The 24,794-nt window shown below is 57.3% G+C and overlaps 1 protein-coding gene across 1 annotated transcript in view; it reads left to right on the plus strand.

Moving 5' to 3' along the window:
- Positions 1 to 24,794, plus strand: part of Lhpp (phospholysine phosphohistidine inorganic pyrophosphate phosphatase) — a 94,741-nt gene that overhangs the window by 29,861 nt on the left and 40,086 nt on the right. Inside the window, exon 6 of the mRNA XM_077105415.1 lies at positions 5,543 to 5,634. Within this exon, the coding sequence (XP_076961530.1) occupies positions 5,543 to 5,634 (92 nt within the window). The remainder of the gene's footprint in view (positions 1 to 5,542; positions 5,635 to 24,794) is intronic.

A 24,794-nucleotide genomic window follows, 5' to 3' on the forward strand; every position in this document is an offset into this window, starting at 1 on the left:
ATGGCTTCCGTCGCACCCGGAAAGGTGAAGCAGAGTCTGACGTGGCGGCCTCGCTGGCCAGCTGCCCGGCAGCCCTGGCTTTGGGAGCTCTGGAGTCATCCCCTGTGGGTGGTGGGCTCCTCTGTGCTGTCCCCCTCAGGGAAGAAGTGCCACTGGCTGGTTCTCCTTGGTGATTTGATGATCTCCAAGTAGTTCTGGGGAAGTTTGATAAACAAAAAATTCCACTCGTTTGCGCTTGGCCATTCTCCCCTGCCCAGTCCTCCCAGCTTTTACCTTATCAGGTACTTGTCCCTGGCACTAATATTAATCCAGTGTTTCTTTAAACTGACTCATTTTTAAACTAAACAATGTATTTTTAAAGGAACTTTTTACCATTACTATAAATGGAAGAACAGAATCTCCAGGTTACCATGATAGATTAATCTAAAAATGAATATTGCAGGGTTGCATTGACTGTGTGGCCTTGTTCTGTCAAGATCCAGTCGTCTACTTTCCCAAAAGTGTATTCTACGTGGAATACACTTTGGGAAACGTGGGCGGAGGTGGAGGAAAGACCAGTGAAAACCAGTGGGAAGCACCAAGTATGAACTGTACCTCCGTGTCAGTGGGCCGTGGCCACTGGGGGTCGGCAGGACTCAGCGCTATGTCCTGGGTCCTCTCCCACGTTTCTCCCGGTCCCAGCACCTCCTGTGGCTTCTCTGACGGGGGCCTCTGGCCTCTGCTTGACTGCACTTTGGTGAAGAGCCCAGGCTGGTTCTTGGAAAAGCTTCGCCTTTGGCTAAATGCCCTCACCCCAGCCCCGGGGTGTGTGTGTGTGTGTGTGTGTGTGTGTGTGTGTCACCAGCTCTTCTTTGTCCTTTCCTCAGCCCACAGGATTCCTCCAGTTGTTTCCAAGGACAGTGGCTCCAGGCTTATCAGCTGTGCTTCTGGAATTCACTGCAAGGCCTGCCCTGGTGACCGGTGGGTGGGTGGGCAGTTAGTGCAGCTGCGCTGTCCCCTTGGGAATGCTCCTACCCTCTACACCCCACAACCTGGTCGACCCTTCTTTCTCTTCAGATCAAAACTCAACACCTCACCTTCTCTGGGAGCTTCTCCACTGTGCCTGCCGGGCCAGGCTTCCCAGCCTCCTGTGCTTTATCACAGGCCAGATCCTGTGCTTACGGGATTATTTGATTAAAGTCTGTCTTCAGCTCCACAAGGGCAGGGACCATGTCTGTCTGACTCACACCGTCCCCACAGCCTGGCCAGCAACCTTGGCCCACACAGGGCTCCACTCCAAGGCCCCCAGTACCTGGAGCGAAGGGTTCCTATGTGAAGCATGTGGACTTTCTCCAGCATGATTAGATCAGCAGTTTCCTCAGCAAAACATCCCCTGCTACTTACTTTTGACATGTTGGGTAACATACTGAGTCCAGGCACCATGGGAGATGTTGAACTTAGCACCAGTTAACTTTAAATACCACCGGTGACCCATCTTCCACAGATTGCAGTGAAGCCTGGCCCCAGGTCTTGGAGCTGGCACACAGCAGGGCAGAGCCCCAGCCTCGCTAACTAGTCTCAGACTTGTCCTCTGTCCATTCTGCTGGTCGCATAGTGCCTGCCCCTTTCCCATGATCCTCCCGCCCCCAGGAGCAAATTCCATCTGGACCCCTGTCCTCGAGGCTGAGCCCAGGGGATGGGCCCTCCGTGGGCAAGACCTGTGGCTGGTGACTGCTTCGTGGTCATCATTTTGCTTCGTTTTGGTTTGGGTTTGTTTGTTTATTCATCATCAGCTGCACCCAGCATCTGAATCCAGAGGGGAATCCTGTGGCCCAGATGTGAGTTTCAAAGCATCTGTCCCCATCAGCCTCAGGGTAATCAGCTGTCACTGGAATAGGGTGCCTCTGCCTGGCCCCTGTCCAGGGTCCTCCGGGATTGTCTTGAGAGCAGAGCTGCAACATGCTGGAGTGTAAGGTGGCAGCAGAGCACCTCGGGCAGATCTGAAGGTATTCTGAAACTTTCAGTCAGATCCTTTTGAGGGAGTGAGAGAGACTGCTTTTTTCCTTCATCACTGCATGTATTTATGTTGAGAGGTGTGAATGCATTTAATCATAATATTAATAATACAGGTATTAATAGAAGAAAGCCCTCTGAAAGACTGAAGTTGGGCAACATTGACGTGGACTGTTCTAATCCTCCTCTTTCCATTGGTGACCAGTGAGAAGCCTCGGTTGTGTCTCTCAGTGTCTCCAGACACTGGCAGCCACACCTTGATTCAGGGCATGATCCACTCAATAAGCATTTGTTGGCCACCAAGTAAGTGTCAGATGTCACCCAGAGCCCCTGCCCTCACTGGGCTCATTCCTGCCTGGAGGAGGGAGGCAAGTGGGGTCCATAGGATGCAGTACGATGCTGGCAACACTAGAGGGCAACACAGAGTACCCTGGGAGGGCCACATAGCCCACTGGGAGGTGAGGACAGATGGTGTCACCTGAAAACTTGGAGGAATTAGCAGCCTACCTGTGCTGGGGGTTACCACCGCTGGTGCTCTCTGTCCCTTTGTGCAGATCTACACTTCCATCTTTTATCATGTTTCTTTTGCCCAAAGGACTTCCTTTTAATTTTCTTGTAGGATGGATTTGTTGTCTGAAATATCTTCATTTCACCTTTGTTTTTGAAAGATATTTTTGCTGGGCATAGAATTCTGGATGTGTTGAAGATGATGCTTCTTACTTGCGGTGTTTCCAACATAATCTGATGCCTCATCTTTTCTTCATATATGGCGTGTCTTTTTCTCTTCTTTGACTGTTTTAAGATTTTTCTCCTTTTTAATCAGTTTTGATAAAGTTTTCTTTGTTTCTTGTGCTTGATGCTCATTGGAAACTTGGATCTGTGGACTTTGAATTTTTGTTGAGTTTACAAATCTTTCTGCCATTATTTCTTCCAAAATTTTATGTCTTCTATCTCATCTTCAATTACACTTATCTTTTTCTCTGCAGTGTCTAATCTGACAGCTCACCTAATGTGTTTTAAACCCTGACATTGTGACTTTCATCTCTAGCAGCTTGATTTGGATCTTTTTCTATTTTTTATTTCTCTGTTTAACTTTTGGAAGACATGGAATACAGTTACAAGATCTGATTTAATGCTCTTCTCTGCTGATTCTCACTGTGTCATTTCAGGGTCAGTTTTCCCCCAGTGCTGGGATCCACCCAAGGCTAGGTGCGTGTTGGCAAGCTCTCTCATTGAGCCACACTCCTGAGCCCCACAGGGTCCGTTGTGATGGATGGGTTTTTCCTCCTCATTGTGTGTGTGATATTTTCTTTTGTTGCATGCTCGATAATTTTTTATTAGATGCCAGGCATTGTGAATTTTACCTTTTGGGGTATCTTATATTTTTGTATGAACATAAATATTTTTGAGCTTTTGTTCTGGGATGCAGTTAAATTACCTGGAAATAGTTTGATCCTTCCAAATCTTGCTTTGAAGATTTTAGAGGCAGTGGCAGAACAGGGCTTAGTCTAGGACTAATTATTCCTCGCCACTGAAGCAGGGCGTTTCTGAGAACACTACCCAGAGCCCTGTGAATTATGAGATTTTCCAGCCTGGCTGGTGAGAATTGGTTCAACCCTGTGTGAGGTCCGGGCACTGTTTGCCCTTGGTGTGGTTCTCCCCAGGCCTCAGGAGTTATCACACTGCGTATGCTGGTCACTAGTCTCCCGAACACCCAGGGACACTGTCTGTACACCTCCACAGTCTGCAGTGCTGCCTCCTCCCATCTGACACTGACCTCTGCACGTGTGCTGCCTCGGTTTCCCCAGGATCTTAGACAGAAGCTCTGTCTCCTCAGTCCGGGAGTGGGGCTGTCCGTTGGGCTCCCCCTGAGTTTTCTTCTGCCTCAGTCAGATCAGACTAATGACTAGCAAAAAAACAGACTGGGGCCTAAACAACAGAAGTCTACTGCCCCACAGTCCTGGGGGCTGGAAGTCTTAGATCAGGGCATCGGCAAACTCTGCTTCTGGTGAGGGTGCGCTTCCTGAAGGCTTTTTTGTGGGGGCTTTTTGTTAGTTTTATGTTGCTATAGCAGAATATCCGATGCTGGATACTTACTTACTTTATTTATTGGTGCTGGGGATTGAACCCAGGGCCTTGTGCATGGGAAACAAGCACTCTACCAACTGAGCTACATCCCCAGCCCTGGATGCTTTAGTTTTAAAAGTTTATTTAGCTTACAATTTTTGGAAGCTCAGAGTCCAGTGTTGGGCAGCCTCATCTGCTCAGCCTCCCGTGCCCACCCCACCAGCCCAGCTGATCACAACACAGTGGAGAAGGGAAGGGAACGCTGCCCGTAGAAGGGTCCAGGCGCCAGGGTGGCTTTGCTTTGTGGTAACTGGCGCTCTCAAACAGGCGCACTCGTGAGGCCAGCATCAGTTGCCCCCATGACCCAAACATCTCCCACGGGGCCCCACCTCCTAACGTTCCCTCCCCTCAGCCGCCACACTGGGGACTGAGCACCCAGCACGTGAGCCTGAGGGAGGCACCCTCAAACCCTGTCCAGACCATAGCGGCCGCCTTCCTGCTGTGTCCCCACGTGGCCTCTTGTCTGTGTGTGGAGAGAGCTGTGACGTCTCCAATGAGGACTCCAGTCCTGTGACCTCATGGAACTGTAACTGCCTCTCTGGAGGCCCTGTCCCCAAATACAATCACATTGGGGGTTAGGGCTGCAGCAAAGTGTGACTTTGGGATCCATCGCACCCTCCCTGCACCCACAGTCTGGAAATGCTGAGGGCAGAAAGCCGTGCCAATTGCCGGACCGGCCCCATCTGCTCCCTGGTTTCAGAAGTCACTGTCCGTCCTTGCATATTGTCCATTGTCCTGGAAGATGCTGGTTCATGGGGTGCCTGGTTCTGCGCTGGTTTCAGGTGGGGGATTCCGTCCTGAGGCTGCTTCTGAAAGGAAACGGTCTCCAGGGACGTGGCTCAGTGGTAGAGCGCTTGCCTAGCACGTGCAAGGGCCTGGGCTCCATCCCAGTGCTGCAAAACAACAAGTATCAGGCCTCGAGTGACCCTCTGTGTGTTTTGCTGCATATCACTTTGTCCTTGATAGGTAGCACTTCATTATTGAGAGCAAAACCTTTTAAACTGTGACTGCAAAGATTTGCCAGGGGTTTGTAATTAGTTTTCACAGAACCAAGGGTTGGTAAGATCCCCAGATTTCAGAGGGTTTGGTACCATGTCAAACACAGCCCATAGTCCATGCTCACCCGGAGGCCAAGCACAGCCGCACCCACCAGTCCTGGGTGCCACATCACATGGATGCCTGCTGATTGATTTCAGATTTCACAAATATAAACCATTCAGAGGTGCAGCCCACGGGGGCAGCAGGAGATATATTCAAGGTGGCTTGACTTTTAATCAATACTGTGACAATATTATCTTGTTTAATTCGTGTGATGGTGATTTTAAACATCAAATCAAGCAATTTATTATGTCGAAAAAGATGAAGGAGCACGGGAATAAAATTCTCCTGACATCACTTCTGAGCATATTTCACTGTGTGACAGGCCATCATGATTGGAGACGACATCGTGGGTGACGTTGGCGGTGCCCAGCGGTGTGGAATGAGAGCGCTGCAGGTGCGGACTGGGAAGTTCAGGTCAGTGCCGCCCTTCTCCTAGACTCCGGGTTCCCGTGTTCTGCTCAGGTCTTATTTTCTAAAGCAGAGGCCTGTCTATAACTGACCTCTGAGGACGGGTCTGGCTGACCTTTGTAGCAGAAATGGCTGTCTTTCTGTGCTTGCTGTGTGGTGGTAAGGCAGAGTGACTTTTGATACAGGGTCTGGGTTTGGAAACCATGTGAGAGGTGAGCGTGCCGAGATGAGCAGGTGGAGGCCCTGCCCGTCCAGGGGCGGCCCACCAGGGAGTCAGGCTGAGCATGCGCTGCTCTCAGCTGTGTGCTTGGAGATGTCACGGATGCAGACGTCATGGTCAATGGCCCCCAGCCCCTCGGGCCCCTACATCTGTGAGATGTAGAGAACCTAGAATCAGTGGTAGCTGTCAGGGAGGCTCTGGGATGGAACCGCCCTCACAAGAAGGAGCTCGAGTTCTGTTTGTTGGGTCCAAAGTCCAACAGTTCCAAGCAGGTCTCCAGGCACCAGGTGGGCATGGTGCCTGTGGGCACATGGAACTGCCCTGTGCTGACGGGGCTCTGGCTTGCTTGGTCATTGAGAGAGTCTGTTCTCCACGGCTTTGATTGTGAAAGATTACCTTTTGCTGGAGAGACTTGGTGAAAATGGTACCCAGGGCTCCTGGGTTTGGGGAGAGGTGGTCAGTTACCTCTGTCCTGGGTGATCTGCGGGGTTGGAAAGGATTCCAGGCCCGACTTTCCCCCTGAGGTCTCTCCTGGGTGAGGGGCCTGTGGTTTGGGGCCATGGGCAAACCTGGGGTGAGGGAGGGAGCCTCAGTGTAGGTTCTAGGTTCTGGTCGAGAATTCCAGAACCTCCCAGCCACTGCCTGAACCCTCCCTGGGGAAAGTCCCCTTTGAAACCTCAACATGCCTGAAACATGAACCTTCTTTCTGCTCCAGGATCTCAGGGCGAGGGGGTTGGTCTCAGGGAGCGAGAGATCCTACTTGCCGGCGGCAGAGACTGGGCCTGGGCCTTCCTTCTCTGAGTCTGCTGCCGCTCTGCAGAATACCTAGGCTGCGGAACCCGCACAGGGGAGAAGTAATTCTCACAGCCCTGGAGGCTGGAAGTCCAGCCTGGCTCCAAGATGGCTCTTCCTGTGGTCACCCTTCCAGAGGAGGAACGTTGCCCTCACACGGTGCAAGAGAGGAGAGAGAGAACCCATCCTATAACAGCATTAACCTTCACCACCAAACACCCCACGGCCCGCTCCTGACACTGGCGCAGGAGATTGCGTTTCTAGGCTGGATTTGGGGACACACTCAGACCATAGCAGGCCTTGCGGTGCCCCTCTCCCTGAGAATTGCAGAGCCGGCCTTGCTGTGCTCCCAGGCACAGGCCTCCCTGCTCGGTGCCCTCAGTGGTTGGTGGCACTGGGGCTCCGCTGCACGGTGCTGCCCTGTGGCAGCTGTAGGAGCGCCCAGCAGTGCTCTTGTGACAGCTGCTGATTGACAGCAGTGGCGTGGCCTAGCAGAAGGCGGGGCCTGAGGCTTGTGTGGTTTTGTGCTCAGGGTGTCTTCTGGTTGTTGGAGAAAACGTGTTGTCTTTCTTGCTGTGTCCTCAGCTGGGCTCTCCCTGGGTGGCCAGGTGCCCCTGTACTTGAGAGTGTACTTACTGGGCAGGCCTCTGTGAGGCCCTGTGGGAGGCCACTCCGACACTGTACCACGAAGGGTGGACCCTTTGTAGAGTCTAGTTATGTACGTGGCATTTAAAGGAAGCATAAGTGGGACTGGGGACATGGCTCCGTGGTCAGGTGCTCGCCCGGCATGAGGCTCTCATTCCATCCCAGCACCACACACGCACACACGCGCACACGCACACACACACACACGCACATGCACACACACGCACATGCATGCACACGCGCACACACGCGCACACACACGCACACACACGCACACACACACGCGTGCACACACACGCATACACACACGCGCACACACACACACAAGTGCGAGTGGCGGTGCCGGATGGAGCTTGCGCCTACATTTTACCAAACCCTTCCTGACCACCTTCTCTGTGCAGAGAACATGCTACTACTATTTTGGTATTTTCTTTTTACAGAAGAAGGTGGGGGCATTATTTTGCAACCTACTTTTTCTTGTACACTGATCTGCTGTGTCTTCCATGACCATTCTTCTTTATTTAAACACCATGGATGTTGCTCCTGGGAGTGCTCAGCAGGGAGTGCTCAGCAGGCCCTGGGGTGACCACCGCACTGGTGCTCGGCTGAGTGATTCCCATCTGCTCCCGCTGTGGGTGGAGAGGGTGAGGCTTGGCCCCTGTTTGGGGGTGTTTGGAAGGATGTCAGTCTTTCTTTGTTAGCCTACTGGGCGGACGTACAGCAGCCTTAATTCAGGCAGGGGGGATGGAGTCACCTCCAGGGAGGCCACAGGAGCAGGACCAAGGGATGGAGATCCCTCAGCCATGGGTGACCCTCTGGAGCCCTGCTGCCCCGTTCTGTGACCATGGCTGCAGGTGGTGACTGAGCGCTTGAAATGCTGCTGGTCCAGACTGGGATGTCCTGGAGGGGGACTGCGGCAGGGCCTCCGGGACGGGGTGGGGCAGCACCAGGACCATACCTGTTGGGTTTCTGGGTTGACCCGGGTTGAAAAGTGCTGTTTGAGTCAACCTCACCTGGCCACTGTACTTTTTGTTACACGGCTATTAGAAAGTGTTAGCTTGCCCCTGACTCCGTGTTGGTGGCCTCATGGTAGGGGGTTTGTCCATGTCCCTGCACCGCCCTCTTCTCCCTCCAGGGGGCACTCTTAGCGCATGGACAGACCCGCCAGACCTCATGCTGCCCAGGCTGGACACCAGGTGGGCAATGTGCTCCATGGCCCTGAGCAGGCCACAAGCTGGGGGCCAGGTGTGGCTGAGAGTCACAGGCTCCTTGGCACCTTGCTTGGTGCCCCTGCAACGTGGCTGCAATGTGTCACCTAGGAAAACCCCTGGGCAGGAGATGAGTCCGGGCTCTGTGCATAAGAGTTCACGTGTGTTGAAGGGACAGGCCACCCCTCTGCTGTTGACCACTCTGGAGCCCTGCTGCTTGATGTCATAACCAGCTGGCGCCAGTGTATGGCCTCTGGAGTCTGACAGGGACCCTGGGCCCCCCGAGCCCCTTCCCTCTGTGGAAATGCCACATGCCGCCTCCTTGGCAGCATCCAGCTTGTCCTTCCAGGCCCCACACCTCTGGCCACATCTTAGTGGGCAGTGCATGGTCTGCTCGGTCCCTGTCTCCACCAGCTGTGACCCCTCCATGGCAGGGGCTGTGTCCTGCCCGTGACTGAGGTGTGTCCTTGCCCCTGTGCCAGGTCTCTCTCACACATGGCCCTGAAGGCCTCACCAGAGCCAAGGGCCCACAGAGAGGCATTGAAAGGCCTCTCTGGCCCTGTCCTCTGTTGGTGGCCAACTGGGGAAAGCGGGATCGGAGGGAGGGATGGCCTTATTATGCACAGGTGGCAGAGCCCGCAGTGAGTGACCTCACACTCCTGCCTGGTGTGGGGCCAGGACAGGACGGGGAGACTGAGCTCTAGGGGTGCTGAGCAGGGCAGGGCAGGGCTGGAGTCACTGGCACCACAAGGGGAGGTGCTGACCTGCTGGGCCCTGCATGATGTCCCTTCAGCCCCTCTGGTTGTGCACGCAGTAGTTCCCGAGGCAGCTTGTCGGCGGTCTGGGCCTGGGCCTGCTCGGTGGCTGAGAGCAGGTTCCCTGTCACCTTCTACCTGTGCACACCCTCTGTCCTTCCTGCCTTTGTCCCGGCATGGCCCAAGGAACAGGGAAGCCCCGGAGCCAGGGGCGGTCACGGGGTGGCCCAGGTTTCACAGAGCCCGCCTACAGTGCCTGGCAGGGGGACCCGGGAGCTTTGCCGGGGCAGAGCGGGAGAGGCTCCCCATGGGCGGCCTGTACCCCTCTCCCACCCAGCAGCACTGCCCTGAGCCCGGGCAGAGAGCAGAGCCTTCTCTTCAGACCTGCTCTGTTTGGAAGTCCAGCCCAGCCACCAAGGTGTGGCCCTCCCCGGTCGGCAGCTAAAGGCCTGGGTGTCTCCCTGCCTGCCCTGTTCCTCACAAGTCTGGCACCCAGGGCACCCCGGCCCGGGCCCCAGATCACAATGTTTACACCATGGGGCCCCCACGTCTCCTGGCGCGAATCCTCCTACAGACCCCTGGGTGTTGGCTGCCCTCTGCCAGGGACTTTCAGATGACACCACTGAGACCTGCCCAAGGCCACCCACTGAGGAGTGACGGGCTGGGCAGGTTTTGACCACTGCTTTCCCGTGTGAAGCACCCTGCTCTTGTCACATCTGCAGCAGAGCCACAGAGACTGTTTGCCCCAGCCTGGCTGCAGGGCCAGGCAGGGCCCTGGGGGTAAAGGGCCAGGCCTTGCCTGCTGCTCACCAGCACTGGGCATTGTTTCTCGCCTTCCTGGAGAGAGGCCGGCCTCCTCTGCCTCTCTTTCCTGGGTCCTGGGCCCTTCATTCTAGCAAATTCAAGGAAGGGACACCCTGCCCATTGAGAGGCGCCTTCTCTGTCCAGTGTCAACCCGTCACAGACCCTCCCTACCTCATTATATCCCTACCTTACCCCTTCTCTTGGAGTACCTGGGTACCTGGCTTCTGGCCACTCTAGCCCCTGCCCACACCGCACCCACAACCAGCATCCTGTTTCTTGAGCACAAATCAGTGTCTTCACTGCCTTTTCCAGCCATTAGCTGCTGGGCAAAAGACCAGCACAGGGCTCATGCCAGCGCTCTCTTAACCATCCGCTCAAGGTCAGAGGATGTTTCACGGGCCCAGAATGTTCTTTGCCCTCTGGACTGCAGAGGGGAAGTTTCCCAGCCAGTATTCCCGAATCTTACAAGGGCCCTTCTTGCTGGGGCTCAGGAACTGGGTTCTGCTGCACCGGAACCCAGCTGGGCCCTGGGTACCGAAGGGCTTTCCACACAGCAGGGTCCCAGCCAACCTGGGACCCCAGCCCCCTCCGGGCCTGGCTGATGGGAACAACAGGCCATGTGACGACAGACCTGGAGTGGGGCAAGAAGGAGAGTGCTCCAGAGCTGGCCAGCGGCCCGTGCAGACAGCTTCTGCCAAGCACAGCCCCTTGCCTGGGTCACCGCCTGCAGCAGCTGCTTCAAAGTGCTTCCTGTCAGAAGAGGCTCTGGTGGCTCTTTGGAATGAAACACATTTTTCTTTGGTGCCAAGTGGAGTTTGAAGGGAGTGAGTGAACCTGGTGCACTTCAGCTGTCACCTGTGTCTGCGTGAACAGCTGCCTAGTGGAGTCCAGGTGTGGGTGGCAGCCCCAATCAGCAAGCCCAGGGGTTGGGCCCTCTGTCCCTGCAGACGAGCAGCGCCACATGGGCTGAGCAGGCTGCCTGCTTCCTGCCCTCCTGTGTGGATCCTCCCTGAGCCTGGGCTGCTGGAAGACCATCTTGGGGCCTGTGGCCAGGCAGAGGTGGACACAGGACTGGCTGCCCCCTGTGCAGGTAGAGAGAGGGGCGGCTGGGCTGGGCTCACCTTGCCCGTTCCTCAGATTCCAGTCTGGGCTGCCAGTGTGGGGAAGGGCAGTGGGAAGGAACCCGCAGAAACTCTGCTTGGCGGTGTGAATCCGCGGCTCCTTAGTGGTCCCTTAAAGCAAGGGTCCTGCTGGGGGACGGAGGCTGTGGCTGCAGGGATGTGGGTGAGCACTTCTGGGCTCAGAGAAGTCCTTGAGCTTGCCCCAGGTCACACAGCAAGAGGACACAAGGGACTGCAGCCCACATGCTTCCTGCCCTCTTCTCTGCCAGCTGCAGTGAGCGGCGTCTCGCCTGCCGTCCAGGGCAGTGGTGTCCACATACTCAGAGGGTACAGCCCTCTCCACAGGCAGCTTTACCCCATTCTGTCCCTCCGAGAGGAGGCCTGAGCCCTCCGTCTCCAGAGCCGGTGTCACTCAACAGGAGTGGCAGTATCGGGCTCACGATTGTGCTCCGCTCAGCCCCTCCTACTTTGTGCCCTACACGCCACACACAGTGGGGCCTGTGCTGGTCCCTCCAACAAGCTGGGCCTGACCCAGGGCAGCCCCAGGAGTCACATCCTTGCTGTTTTCACTTGGAGTCAGCTGAACTGAAGCCTCCCCTCACCTGCTGCGGTTGGTGGAGGAGGTGGCCCTGGCCAGCTGCAGCCGCCAGAGGAGCAAGGCGGGAACTGTGGCCCAGCTGCCTGCCTGTCCAGAAGGTTCTCTGCCTTCAACACAAACCCTGGCCACTTGGCCTCTGCAGGAAGCCACCGAGGGCCGCCAGAGCTGGGCTGCTGGCCAAAGCCTTCCTCGCTGTTCCTGTCTTCTGGCACCCAGGGAAGGTGCGCTGAGACTTATTGATGGGACTTCGGACTTCTGATCTTCCCAGAAAGTTGAGGGAGGGAAGGAGAAGGGGGGTGGGGCCGGCCCCGTCCCTGCAGTCACAGCCCAGGGCAGTGCTGTCTTTGGGCAGTGGCGCCACAGCAGGTTTTACTTGTGTGCAGGTCCCTCTGAGTGGTGGCCAGGGTGTGATTCCTGGCCTGCTCCTCCACCCCAGGGTCATCTTCAGGTTGGGGTCAGCCAGGGACAAGGCCCTACCCAGCATCCTCACACCCTGGGCTGGGCTGCCTCATGCCCCCAGGGCTCTTGGTGCCCAGATCCTGCCCTCTGAGCATCGAGGTCCAACGCCAGAGACCCCAGGGGAGTCTCAGGTGGCACCCAGCGGCTCTGCCACTTGCTAGCTAGGTGAACTTGGACATGATGTGCACTTCCTTTGTCCATGTGTCCACTCCAGGGCCTCCAGACCCCTCCAGGTGTCCTCAGGTTGCTGCTCCTCCATCAGGGCCTGGGAGGGACTCCCTGTGGGCCTCTAGCCTGGCGCTGGGGCTCTCCTGGGGCAGGGACGCAGCCCACCTCACCTCCGTGGCCCTGGCCTGGCCGTGGTCTGTGGGCACAGAGCTGACCTCTGGCCCACAGCAAGGTCCTCAGCTGGGGTCCAGGGCTCATGCCCTCTGTGTGGCCTCTCTCTTAGCCCGTGCATTCTCAGTCAGGGCCATTGCGGGAATTCTTGACAGTGGATGGAGAGAGGACCCAGGTGTCACCGTGGTTGTGGTCCTCCTGGGGACTGCCACACAACGGGGGGCGGGGGGGGCAGGCACCTTGCTTCTGCTCCCTCTTCTGAGTGTTGAGGCCCCTTCCGGCACCCAGCCCACCATTGACTGCAGGCCCGGGCATGGAACTCAGGCTTGGCCAATCTGGAGCACAGCGGCTCCTGGCCACGGCATTGTACGTGTGTCCTGGGCCATGAGTTGGCTCAGGGTTCTTCAGAGGAGATGACCAATGAAACCTAAGCCGGGAACTGGCAGCAGCCACCTGTCACTCCAGGGGACAGTGCCTGAGGGTAGAGCCCACCGTCATGAAGGCAGAACCCCAAGGTGCAGAGACACCCTGATATATCATTTGAGCCCCTGGACTCAGCTCTCCCTGAAGCTGGTCAGTTAGCCAGGGGCTTCTTTCCGATGTGTGCCCAGTGGGGAGCCTGCAGGGCTCTGCTTTCATGACACCTGTGACGGACGGGTGCTCAAGGCCCAGTTCCTGGGCTGCTTTTTCAAGGGGCAGATAAAAAACTCGTTCTGTGTCTGGAAAGTCCTGGAAGGGACCTCGTCAACCTCTGGGGAAACTTTGCCCGTGGAGATGTGTCAGAGCTGTCCCCAAACAGAATGGACTGACTGAAAAGGGTGAGTCTCCATCTCTAGAGACGAGTCCAGGGCTGGCAGGCCTCCTGCGGGGAAGCCAGAGAGGGGACTCCCTGCCCCTCACAGCTAGACAAAGGCTCAGTCGCCTCCTCAGGCCCTGGCGTTTGACAGGCACCTGCTGGGTACCATGCTGTTCCCCCTCTAACCTCCGGGAGGCTGTCCTGTTTCCCACTGATAGATGGAGCCCCAAGTCTCAAAGGTGACATTGAGTCACTGTGATATCGATATTGCCACCTTCTGTTTGTGGATGTGGAAACAGGTGCAGACAGGCCGGGACACTGGGTTGGGTCACTCTGGCTGGCCTGTCTTCTGACCTCCAGTTCCACCCACTAGGTGGCCTCTCCTCTGGGTCCTGGAGCCAGCCGTCAGGAGCCCAGAGGTAGACACAGGGGAGTAGCTACCTAGGCAGAACCCCGCTGGAGGGCTCTGGGGTTACGGGGACTGCAGCCATGCCCGCCTCCCTGGTGTCCTGCTGCAGAAAGGAGCTGTTCTCACCTGCATTCAGCGCTGCCTTGGGTGGAATAGCCCAGGTGGCACCTCTCAGGGGACAGGCCTGAGAACTGCGCTCTGCACATGTGGGCTCTGCCACCCTCCAAGCATGGTGAGGTGGGCTTGCCGCTTCTCAAGAGGCAAAAACAGCTAAAGTTCAGTTAATTTAGAAACAAACCAACCAGGGGCTGGGGTTGTGGCTCAGTGGTAAAGTGTTTGCCTAACATGTGGGAGGCCCCGGGTTCGAACCTCAGCACCACATAAAAATAAATGAAACCATCCAGGCGTGCCAGAGCCCTGGCCCCAGCCTGACCCCCGATGCTCGGCGGCACCTTCTCCCACCAGGTATTGAGCGCTAACCATGGGCCTCCTGGACCAGGGAGTCCTGCCCGCAGCCTGGCCTGCTCCGGCCCCTGCTCGTTCTGCACCTCCCCAGGAAGCAGAGAGCTCAGAGGAGCCTACACTCCAGCAGGATGGGAGGGCTCTGCTCCCACTGTGGGGTCACTGTGACGGGGAGGGGCGGGCTGCCACCTGCACTCTGTCCCCCCAACTCCCCCGCTGCAGAGCTGGGTTGAGATGTGGCCTCGTTTCATCCCACACTCCTGCTCGGGTCCCACGTGGCCTGTGAGGGGAAGGAACGGGAAAGGGTGCCCGGGGGTCTCTGGGCTGTGGGCTGCAGCCCCGGCCTGCCCTTCAGGGGCAGAGGATCAGGGTGAGAAGGCTGTCCATGGAGATGTGGGCCAGGGTGACCCCCACTGGAGTGAGGTGGCCTCAGGAGGCAGACCCCAGCTCACCTTGAGGAAGGGCCCAGGTGTGCCGTGAGGCCAGTCCACGCCCACCTGCCTGCCTACCCAAGAGGACGCTTCTGTGAGGGACCTGGCACACCTGGAGGCCAGCGGCCTCTGAGGCTCAGCAGGCTCTCTCCTGTCCTCCTCCAGATTCCCCTCGTCCCTTTCCTCCCGTCCCTCCTCCCCCTGCAGCAGGGGCTCTGCCCTCTCTCCATCCTCAGAGTCAACTTCCATTTTCCTCTTTCCCATGCCATGTCTGCTGGTGACGCTAGAGGGCGCCTGGCCGCCAGGCTGGGGAGGCCTGGCCTCCTGGGCCCACAGGGAGGGCACGGGACACTGGACCCTCCCACCCACACGCTTCCACACCCGGCCCCTCATACGCACACGCATTCCCGCCACACCCTTCCCTCCCACGGTGCCGTGTGTGTCTGCCACACCTGGGGCAGGCAAGCTGTCTCCTGGGACCCAGGGGTTCCAGGGCCTAGAGCAGGTGGAGTAGCCCAGGTGGCACCTCCCAGGGGACAGGCCTGAGAACTGCGCTCTGCACATGTGGGCTCTGCCACCCTCCAAGCATGGTGAGGTGGGCTTCCGCCCTTGCCCCCAACGGTCCCCTCCTGACCCTTTCCTGCCTTCTCCTCTGAGCCTCGGTTCATGCTGAGCCCTCCGCCTGTCCCACTGCCTGGGTCCTCCTGTCTTCAGGGACTTCCCTGGTGCCCGAGCCCCCGAGGCCTCCAACCGGCCCACCCTCAGGGGGAGGCTGAGGAGGACCAGTGCAGGGCCGCTGGCTCGGGGGCTGCCTCTGCCCTGGCCTTGTCCCAGCCCTCAGACTGGCAGCTTCAGAATCACAGGGCAGTCACTTGGGGTGGCATTCCTCCTGATGCACCCCTGGTCACACCTGCGGGGCCAGAACTGCAGAGAAGTGCCCGTGCACTGGGACACCTTGCCAGTCCCCACATGGCGTTAGGTGTGTGGCTGGGCACGGCGGTGACCTCTGGAGTGCTTTCCCTTTGTGGCTGGTGAGCATTGCTCCCTGTGGCTGCTGTCACACTCTCCTCCAAGGAACAGTGTGTCCTTCTCCCGTTCGTTTGTCTCCACCCCTGTGGGCTCACGGACTCGCTTGCCACTCAACAGGTCATAGTCTGTTACTATCATTCTTTTCTTTGATGCTCAGTGGTCCCCAGTGGCCCTGGCAGCCCCCTGAGCTGACCCTGTGTCCTTTCGCCTCCCCACCCCCCCCCATTCTTCCAGCCTTTCCTTGCTCTCTGACACAAAAAGATGCCTCGGGCTGTCTTGGCCGCTTTGCCTCAGCCCAGAGTGGCCCTTTCTCCAAGTACCTCTGGTTCTTTCATGGAAAAGTGCTCTTTGCATCTCAGCCCTGGGGGGGCGGGGGAGCGCTCTTCTGTTGTCCTGTGTGTTGCTGCTCTGGGGCCTCCAGGGGCCTCCTGGTGACAGACAAGGGTGTGAATGCACAAATAGCACGCATAACACATGCGTCCACCTACCCCCATCCCTGCCCCCATCTGCGACACCAGAGCCTCTGCCCGCAGCCTGCCTTCTGGTCTCACCCCCTGCGTGGACCCCTGCGGCACGGCACCTCAGCGAGTCCCCTCTCAGCTTCCCAGTCGGTGGGCAGAGAAAGTCTCCTCTGTCTTCCTGGGGAGGAGCTGACTGGCCAGGTCACCTGCTGGTCATGCTGGGCATTCCCAGCACGTGTGTTCCATTTGTCCCCACGTCCCCAGTGAAAGCTTGCCATGTGGTGCCACAGTGTCCAGGGGAAGGGGCGCTTGTTGGCTCATCCGCTGTGGGTGCTCTTCTGGGCGGGTGCTGCTGTGGCAGGGCGCCTCTGGACACAGAGCCCCAGACCCAAATCATGGATGCCCTGCGGCTCTGCTGACAAAGTGTGGGGTCGGGCTGAGGACGCAGGGAGCCTTAGATGGGAGCCTGGAATCCTTTGCTGCCCAGGAGCACCCCTAGAGGCCCTGGAGGAGTGAGTGGCTCCAGGAGAGCCTGCCACATGAGCCGCCCACGCTCCAGAAGCAGCTGCCCAGAGCCTTTCCTCCAGCTGTGTCCACCCGGATCTCCTCCCTCCAGCCGCAGCAGGGCCTGTTTCTCCCTTAGATTTTTAGTTTTTAGATTTTTCTTGCTCCGTATCTCACTTGTACAGAGAGCCCAAGGATGGAAGAGGACAGCGCTGGCTCATCAGCAGCGTCAGGGGTGGGCAGGAGGCTGGGTGCTATCATCCCAGGATGCTGTGGGGCTCCCTGGGGTACAGGTGAGCCCTAGCCGAGAGGTAGGGGACAGCTCTCCTGCAGCCCATCCTGAGTGTCGGTCCCCTCCCTTCCAGTGCCTGGCCAGTTCTCTGGAGATGGTGCCCTCTGAGCTGCAGCGAGGGCTCGTGGCTGCCTTGCTGGGTGGGAGCCGCCCCTGCTGCTCAAGGAGCTCGGGGTGTGGGGTCCTCAGATCATGGAGCCCCAGCCACGGCTCTGCTCTGCTCTGCTTCCTCAGGGGGCTTGGGGCCATGTGAGACTGCTGGCCTCTGCCCCTGTTCCACTCAGCAGCTCTTCTGTCTCTTCCAGGGTTCCTTAAAAGACTCCCCTGAGCCAGGGCAGAGGCGGAAGGGTCTGCAGAGGTCTGGGGAGCGCTCATCTGCCCGCTCCAGATGGGAAGGTTGAGACAGGCAGGCCTCTGGGTGGCGTCTGTCACCAGTCCCTGGCCCTGGGCCCTTCCCACCCCCGCCCCATCTGCAGCTCCACCTCACAGCTGAATGGGCTCAGGCCTGTCCTCTGGCTCTGTCCCGAGTGTCCGCCCAGAGAACTCATGGCTCCCAGAGATGCAGCTTCCGGTGGGGGGGGGGGGCGGCAGGATCCAGGCAGAGCTCAGAAGACGGCCCCGGTTTCATTCTGGCAGGAGTCTGTCAGCAGGGAAGAAGGGGTTAACCTATTTGGAACCCTCCAGTAAAGAGGAAGCTGCAGTGTTTCTATGTGAAATTGTTTAAAATAAACTCTGCTCCTCGGAGGCCAACCGGGCGGATCTCACTAGGCCAGATGGGAGCGCACGAGAGCCCCCGCTGGGCCCATGTCCCACCGCCTCCGCCTGGAGGAGCCCCCAGCCTGGCAGGTGGGCAGGACATGGGCGGGCCAAGGCTTCAGGGTCCAAGGAGACAGAAGTGTCCCTTCTGGGCATCCCAGAGGGCTGTGGCTACAGACGAGGGGGAGCCAGTGGGGCCTCTGCCCTGATGCCGGTCCTGGCCCACAGCAGACCCCGTGCCCCCTTCGCAGCCCAGCAGGAGAGGCTGTCTGAAGCTGTCCCCAGGCCTCGTCTCACCACCGCCCTGCCCACGCTCCCCAGAGGAGGAAACAGGCCAGAGAACCAGGTGGCCAGCTTGAGGGCTGTCCCCAGGAGCCAGGCTCCCTGTTCCTGCTCCTGTGTGCCACTGGGCCAGGCTAATATCACCCAAGACTTAGAGCCCTACGGCTACCCCATAAAACCTGCTGGTGGCTGGCCACGGCTCTGCCGGAGCACCTGCCCGGCATGTGCGAGGCCCTGGGTTCTGTCCCCAGCACCACAAATGACAAACAAAACAAAAGAACATCTCCCATTATAAATGTGTGAACTTGTGCACCATGAGTGGGCTCAGGGCTGGAGCATCATGACACTGTGACATGGGCACTGCTGCAGAATGGGGACATGGTCTCGGTGGGCCAGAAGACCTTCCCAGATGTGCTGGTCTTTAAACCCTCTGCAAGAAAATCTCCCTGTGTCTATTTCCAAGGCACCTCCATCCTGGCCGCCGGCCCAGAGTCTGCACCCAGGGCCACCCACACAGGGCACAGGAGTTGGCTGAGCACCCTCCTGCTGGCGTCACCTCTCCTGGCCCCGCCAGTCCCCATGTGGCTTCTGCCTCTCCCCCTGTGGCAGCATGGTCTCCTGGGGGCCTTCTCACCCCCTCTTGATGTTCCATGCCTGATGGACATCACAGGTCTCTGGTCCACACACTTCCTGCAGCTTCAGAGGTGTGGGGCTGCTGAGAGGAAGTGGTGGACAGGCTCCCTCCCCAGATGGCAGGAGAGACCCCGCCCACTGTGGCCTGCTGTGGTCAGCTGTGGGCGCCCTGGACAGTGTGCTGCTGGATCAGGATCAGGAAGAGGCCAGGAGGATGGAGACATGGCAGAGGTTCTGTCTGGGAGAAGCCCTAGGGGTAGTCTAGAGCCTTTTGCAGAGAAGTGAGGCCCAGAGTGGTTCCGGCCCAGCTGTTTGGAAGCTGGGCTTGCTAGCCAGCTCAGCTCCTGCTGCGCCTCACCACAGGGGTGTGGCAGAGGACGATGCACTCCCTGTGGGGTCCCTCAGCCCCCAGGACGCCCCAGGCACTGCCTGAATTCCTCAAATATTGGAGGATTGACTTATTCTTAGCCTGGCCTCATGGGATCAGAGAATAAGGTTGCTGCGAGTCAGGCAGATGGACGTCATGTGCAGAAGCACATCAAGGTCTCTTTCTGGGGGAGTCGGCGATTTGAGAAAGTATGGCTTGCCCCTGAGGAAGCCAGAACCACCCTTCCATCCTGAGGTCTCCAAAGTGTGGATCACGAGGCTCAGGGGAGGCAAAAGAGCCACTTGCCTGAGTTCATGTCCTACCTAAGTCACTGCAGGCCTCGATTCCTTACCTCTGAAGTGGGCACAGTGAGCGTTCCTACCACCTTGGTCCAGGGAGACAGAGGGGCATGTCCAGGGCGTATGCTGTAGACAGCTTCCATTAGCTTTTCCAGCATGTAGGAAATGCTCAGCTCATACTAACTTCGTAAACATTTTTGGTACCAGGGATTCAACCCAGAGGCAATTGACCACTGAGCCACATCCCCAGCTTTATGTGTGTGTATATATATATATATATATATATTTTTTTTTTTTTTTTTTTTTTTCTTTTTTTGAGACACCTAAGTTGCTGAGGCTGGCTTTGAATTCTTGATTCTTCTGCTACAGCCTCCCGAGCCACTGGGATTACAGGAGTGTGCCACCGTGCCCAGCATGTACTAGCTTTTTATTAGCTTTCTCATCAGTATGATAATTTGGGAACTTGGGTGCAGGGTGACTGTGGGGAAAGGAGGGCTGTACTCCGGCCCCTTGCTCTCATGGTCTGTGCAGCCTCCTGTGTTTCTGTGACTGTGTGCAGCCCGGCCTGTGTCTACAGAGAGGCTCTGCGATGGGTGGGTGGAAGTGCCTTGTGCAGTCAGCCTCTCCCCACCCAGCTGGGGCCAACAGCGTAGGCACAGGGCCCTGCCTTGTCCCTCCAGGGCCCACCAGGTGGCAGTGGAGCCTCATGGTCCAGGCACAGGGGAGCCGTGCAAGCCCAGGGCCTTTCCACTACAAACCAAGGCCTGTTCCCTTGGCCTCCCCAGCCTTGCTCTCCTGGGATCCCAGAGCAGCTGCTGCACACAGTGTAGGCCCCAAGAGTGTCCCTGTGCACCAGGCACCGTCAGCGCCCTGGCCGTCCACGTGACTCAGCCTGGCCTCAGCAGCCACTGTCTTGCTAGACTTTCCCTCCATGGTTACAGGGGACTTTTCTCCAGGACTCAGCTGCTCAGGCTGGCCCCTCCCACCCCCGGCTCTGGCTGCCTGTGGTGCTGCTTGGGTTCCTTAGGGATGGGCCAGGGTCCCAAGGGTCTTCTCCAGCAGGCCTCACCTCGGACCCCAGGGTGTGGCCGTGGAGAACAGTGGGCGGAGCTCTAGGAGTGAGAGCTGGAGGATCCTGGGCCCTTGGTCACACCCACCATTGCTTTATGGGCTTCTGAGCGTGTTTTAGTTTCTGTTTGAATTAAAGGGAAAAGAGACTCCCAAATACCAAATGAAGTCGCTGTGCCCCGATCCCGGGGCTCTCACCCCCCTGCATCCCCCTTTCCTGCCGCCACTGCTCCCTCTGCCCTGCCCACCTGACCTCCCCGGGCTTCGCGGGGGTTTCTGCGCCTCACTGGTGTCCAGTGGCCTCTTCTGGACTCTGGTTGCCCACCACCCTATGCTGGGATTTGCCCTGTGGCAGATTTGTCCTTCCCATGGGGACACAGCCAGTGCCTGTGGCTGTCGCTGCAGGAGGAGACGGAGGGGACCGAGGAGCCTGTGAGAGCTGAGACCTCAGAGCCTTGGAACAAGGCGTCTTGCCTGCGCTCAGCACCTTCCTTGAGGTGAAACCAAAGCTGCCAGGGCCCCTGTGGCTGGGCGGTGGTGGAGGCTGGGCGGTGGTGGAGGCTGGGCGGTGGTGGAGGCTGGGCTCTGTCCTGGGTTCCTCATCTACTGTGCAGAGTGTCGGTGGGGCCTGCCTGAGCCCAGGGTAGCAGCCCGTGCAGAGCAATTTTCTACCTTAAGATTCCATTACTTCCTAGATTTCACATATTTGATAGTGCCTGCATTTTTTAAAATTTAATGCAATTTTTTTCTAATTTTATAAGAAATGCATATCCTTTTTGGAAAATACAGAGAAGCACAAAGAAAATAATCCATAATCCCATACCCCAGAGGGAACTACACAGTTAGCATTTTGTTCTGCCTGTTAAAAAAAAAAAACGAAAAAGGCATTATCAAATTGCAATTATTGGGCTAGGGTTGTGGCTCAGTGGTAGAGCACCTGCCTAGCACGTGTGAGGCCCTGGGTTCAATTCTTAGAACCACATAAAAATAACAAAATAAAAAAACGAATAAAATAAAAAAAATTTTTAAAGAAATTGCAATTATTATTCGTTTTTTTCTCTTGCAGTACTAGGGATTAAATCCAGGGACATTTTACCACTGAGCTACATTCCCTACCCCCATTCCTACCCCTTTTTATTTTTTGTTTTGAGACAGGGTCTCACCCAGGCTGGCCCCAAACTTGAGACCCTCCTGCCTCAGCCTCCTGAGTAGCTGAGATTAGAGGCTTGCAGCAGTGCATTCAGCAAGTAGCACTTTGGAGTTAAAATCATATGGAAAGAGTCGCTCGCATCTGGCCACATTCCTGTCCCAGGCAGGTGACAGTGGTTTCCCAGCCAGACACTAAGAGCGGTGGGGAGACCCCTTAGGGTGCCCCAGGGCCAATCCCCCCAGGAAGCTGAGGGCCCAGCAGGGCAGGAGGGGTGGGGGCCCCTCCGGAGGGTTCCCTGAGAACAGAAGGTCAGAGCCAGGTGTGTGCTGTGCCCTGTGTCACCACCAGATGAGCTGCCTGCCCTGGTTCAGAGGGAGGCAGTCTCCCCGCCTGTGTCTCTTAGAGATGGAGTAGGAAGCCCTTCTCTGTGGAAGCGGGCGGGAGGCTGCCCCTGCCAGCCCTGATTAGATCCTCCGAGCCCCTCATGGGGTGGCCTGCATCCAGCACCCCCTTGGGCAGAGGGCAGGAGGTGGCTGCCCTTGGTTGCAGCATTGGCCAGGCTGATGAGCAGAGAGTGGTTGCCACACACCGTTGGCTGCTCTGGACCATTTACTGTGGTCAGGATTCTTCTAACGTTTAAACCTTATTATTAACACGTAATATATGTACAGGAAAGTGTTCGGCACCTCAGTGAGTCTTTATAAGGTGAACCCACCTATGTAAGCAGAGTATGCCAGCCCCAGCGCCTTGGGCATCTTCCGGCCCCTGAGATGCCCACGGCCTGACACCAACAGCAGAGGCTAGCTCGCCTGTACTGCGCTTCTATGATCGGAAGCTTATTGGGCATGCTCTTCTTTCTCATGGTCAAGTTCTTAAAGGGACTTCTGATGGGCCGTCAGTAAGGCCACCTGGTTATATCGGTGGTGATCATCAGTCTGAGGGACTTTAAGTCCCAGCTCTGCAAAAACTCTCAGTCTAGGGAGGAGAGTTGGAGTATAAATAGGCAAATGCTCATTTTGTGCTGGGAGCAGGGAAACAGGGGACCCCACAGGACCCATAGCCACTCAGAGGGTGGGTCTCCCTCAGCAGGGTTCCAAGGGATAAAGTGGAGTTCAGAGGACAGGAACCAGGAGAAGGGCACAGGAGGGAGAGGGAGGAGCAGGGCTTTTGCTTTCCCGTCAGGGACCTGTACCTGTCCTGGACCTGTACCCTGCCCTGCCTTGTCCCTTTGAGACCAGGGCCCCAGGAAGCCCTGTATCAGGTTGGGGGACAGAGGGTGTCCATTGCCCATCCTAGCCCATAGGGACAGCCCATTTGTAAGCACCACATGCCCTGCTTCAGGGCTGCGTGTTCACTGTCGTCTGGACTCTAGGCCCGAGGGACACTCAAGCCACGGATTCCTGGAGGCATTTGGAAGCCTCCAGCTTCCCCCAGTGGGTGAGGGCCTTTCCTCCCCCTGACCACTCAGGCTCCAGGCAGATGCCTGGGGGCAGAGGGCGGATGCAGCAAGGCAGGGCAGGAGACGGGGTGCTATGCCCAGCTGTGGCTTGGTAGGGCCTCGCCTCTCCATGAGCCTCAGGCTTGTCCCCCAGGAGAAGCAGGAGTTGGTGGAGCAGCTGTGGAGCGCATCCAGCTCAGACCTCTTCCTCGTTAGATGTGCCGGGTGAATGACCCAGTGACCGTCACCTTTGGTAAGCACTGGATACCAAAGGCAGCATCCCAGAGTTGGGGCTTGGTGCCTTTCTGTGCTGGCACAGAGGGATGGGGTGAGGGCAGACCTGGAGCACAGGGGCAGCCTCGGCCCCGGGGTCGTGCTGGGCTTCAAGAACCATGTGCAGGACCCTGTGGGCCTAGAGTCCGGTCAGTGGCACAAGCCAGGGCGACTTTGTTGTGCTTTTGCTCTGGATGGAAACTGGCCGTGGCAGAGGCCAAGCATCCAAGAAGTGCCCTCGAGTCAGTCTGAGTGCGTGTGGGAAGCCGCCGGGCCTGGCCTGGCCTGGCCCTGCTTGAGAACAGAGCCTCTGCTCTTGCCTCCGCCTGTGTGTGCTGCTGCAGAACAGCCCGCGTGCATGGGAGGGGGGGCATCCAAGACCAGCGGGACCGACTGTGTGTCCTCACCTGCAAGCTGGCCAAAGAAGGGTGGAAGCCGCTGATGAGGCCTTGACCCCACCCACCAGGAGGCACCCCCAAGGCCTGGTCACCTCTTGAAGGCCCCTCAGCATGTCAGCCACACCTGGTTTTCAGAGGGACAAGTTCAAACCACAACCCCACCTTCAGGCAGGCCCTTCCCAGGACCCCTATTTGGAGCCCTGCAGTCACCCCTCCTGAGTCACAGAGCCTGCCCTCTGGTCCACACCACCCAGCCCTCCCTGCGCCCCTGGCTCCTCCTGCCTCGCCTAGTCCCTCTTCCCTGAGAGCCAGATGCACTTAAAATGCAAATTCAGTCTGGCAGGTTTTGCTGCCTGCAAGTTGGAGCTGTCCCTGGGTGAGCAGTTCAGGTCCGACCCCTGGCCTCATCCCCAGCACCAACTTCCCCAGATGTCCCCCACCTGTCACTCTCGTCTTGCTGCTTGTCCACGTGCATTCCGAGGTTTGTTCATATTGGTTTGTGTTCTGCGCTTTCACGAAACACGGCACGGTGAATGTGCTCTGTGTTCCTGGGCCCTTTAATCTTCTCTAAACCTGCGCTCCCTCCCGCTCTGACCCCTCTCCCATCCCAGAACACTCTGTTAACCTCTGTGCCTCCCTCTTTGTACACATGCACAGTTGTCTTATCTGTGTTTTGAAAATGGAATCATCCCTTTCTCTTGGCACCTTTTCCTCTCACCTGGGGACACCACCCGGACACCACAGGGTCAGAGGCACAATCACCACCTCATGCTTTTTAACAGAAACAGCTGTAGTGACCACATGTTTGGTGCCGATATCCCATTGACCCCTCCGTGTCCCTGTTCATAGACTCATGGACATCTGAGCTGTTTCCTTTTTCCTTTCTTTTTTTTCTCTCTCTCTTTTTTCCGCCTTCCAATTGCAAATGAAAAAATATGCCTTCTTAAACTTAGCATGTTTTAAAATTTTCTAATTTCTCACTTAGATGTTTGGATTTGGAATTCTATTAATGATCCTTTTAATTCTATTAGTGTACATCTTGGTGGAGGAGAGAGTTCTAGAACCTTCTGCAGCTCCTCCTCCCTGACTGCAGGTGGTGGCTGAGCATGCAAGAGGTGAGCCTCCGTATCTTGGGTGCTTTCCAGTCCGGGTCCCACTGGTTCTGCGCTTAGGAGGG

Source organism: Callospermophilus lateralis, chromosome 15 (genome assembly GCF_048772815.1).
Source record: "Callospermophilus lateralis isolate mCalLat2 chromosome 15, mCalLat2.hap1, whole genome shotgun sequence".
In the NCBI taxonomy this organism is placed as follows: Eukaryota; Metazoa; Chordata; class Mammalia; order Rodentia; family Sciuridae; genus Callospermophilus; species Callospermophilus lateralis.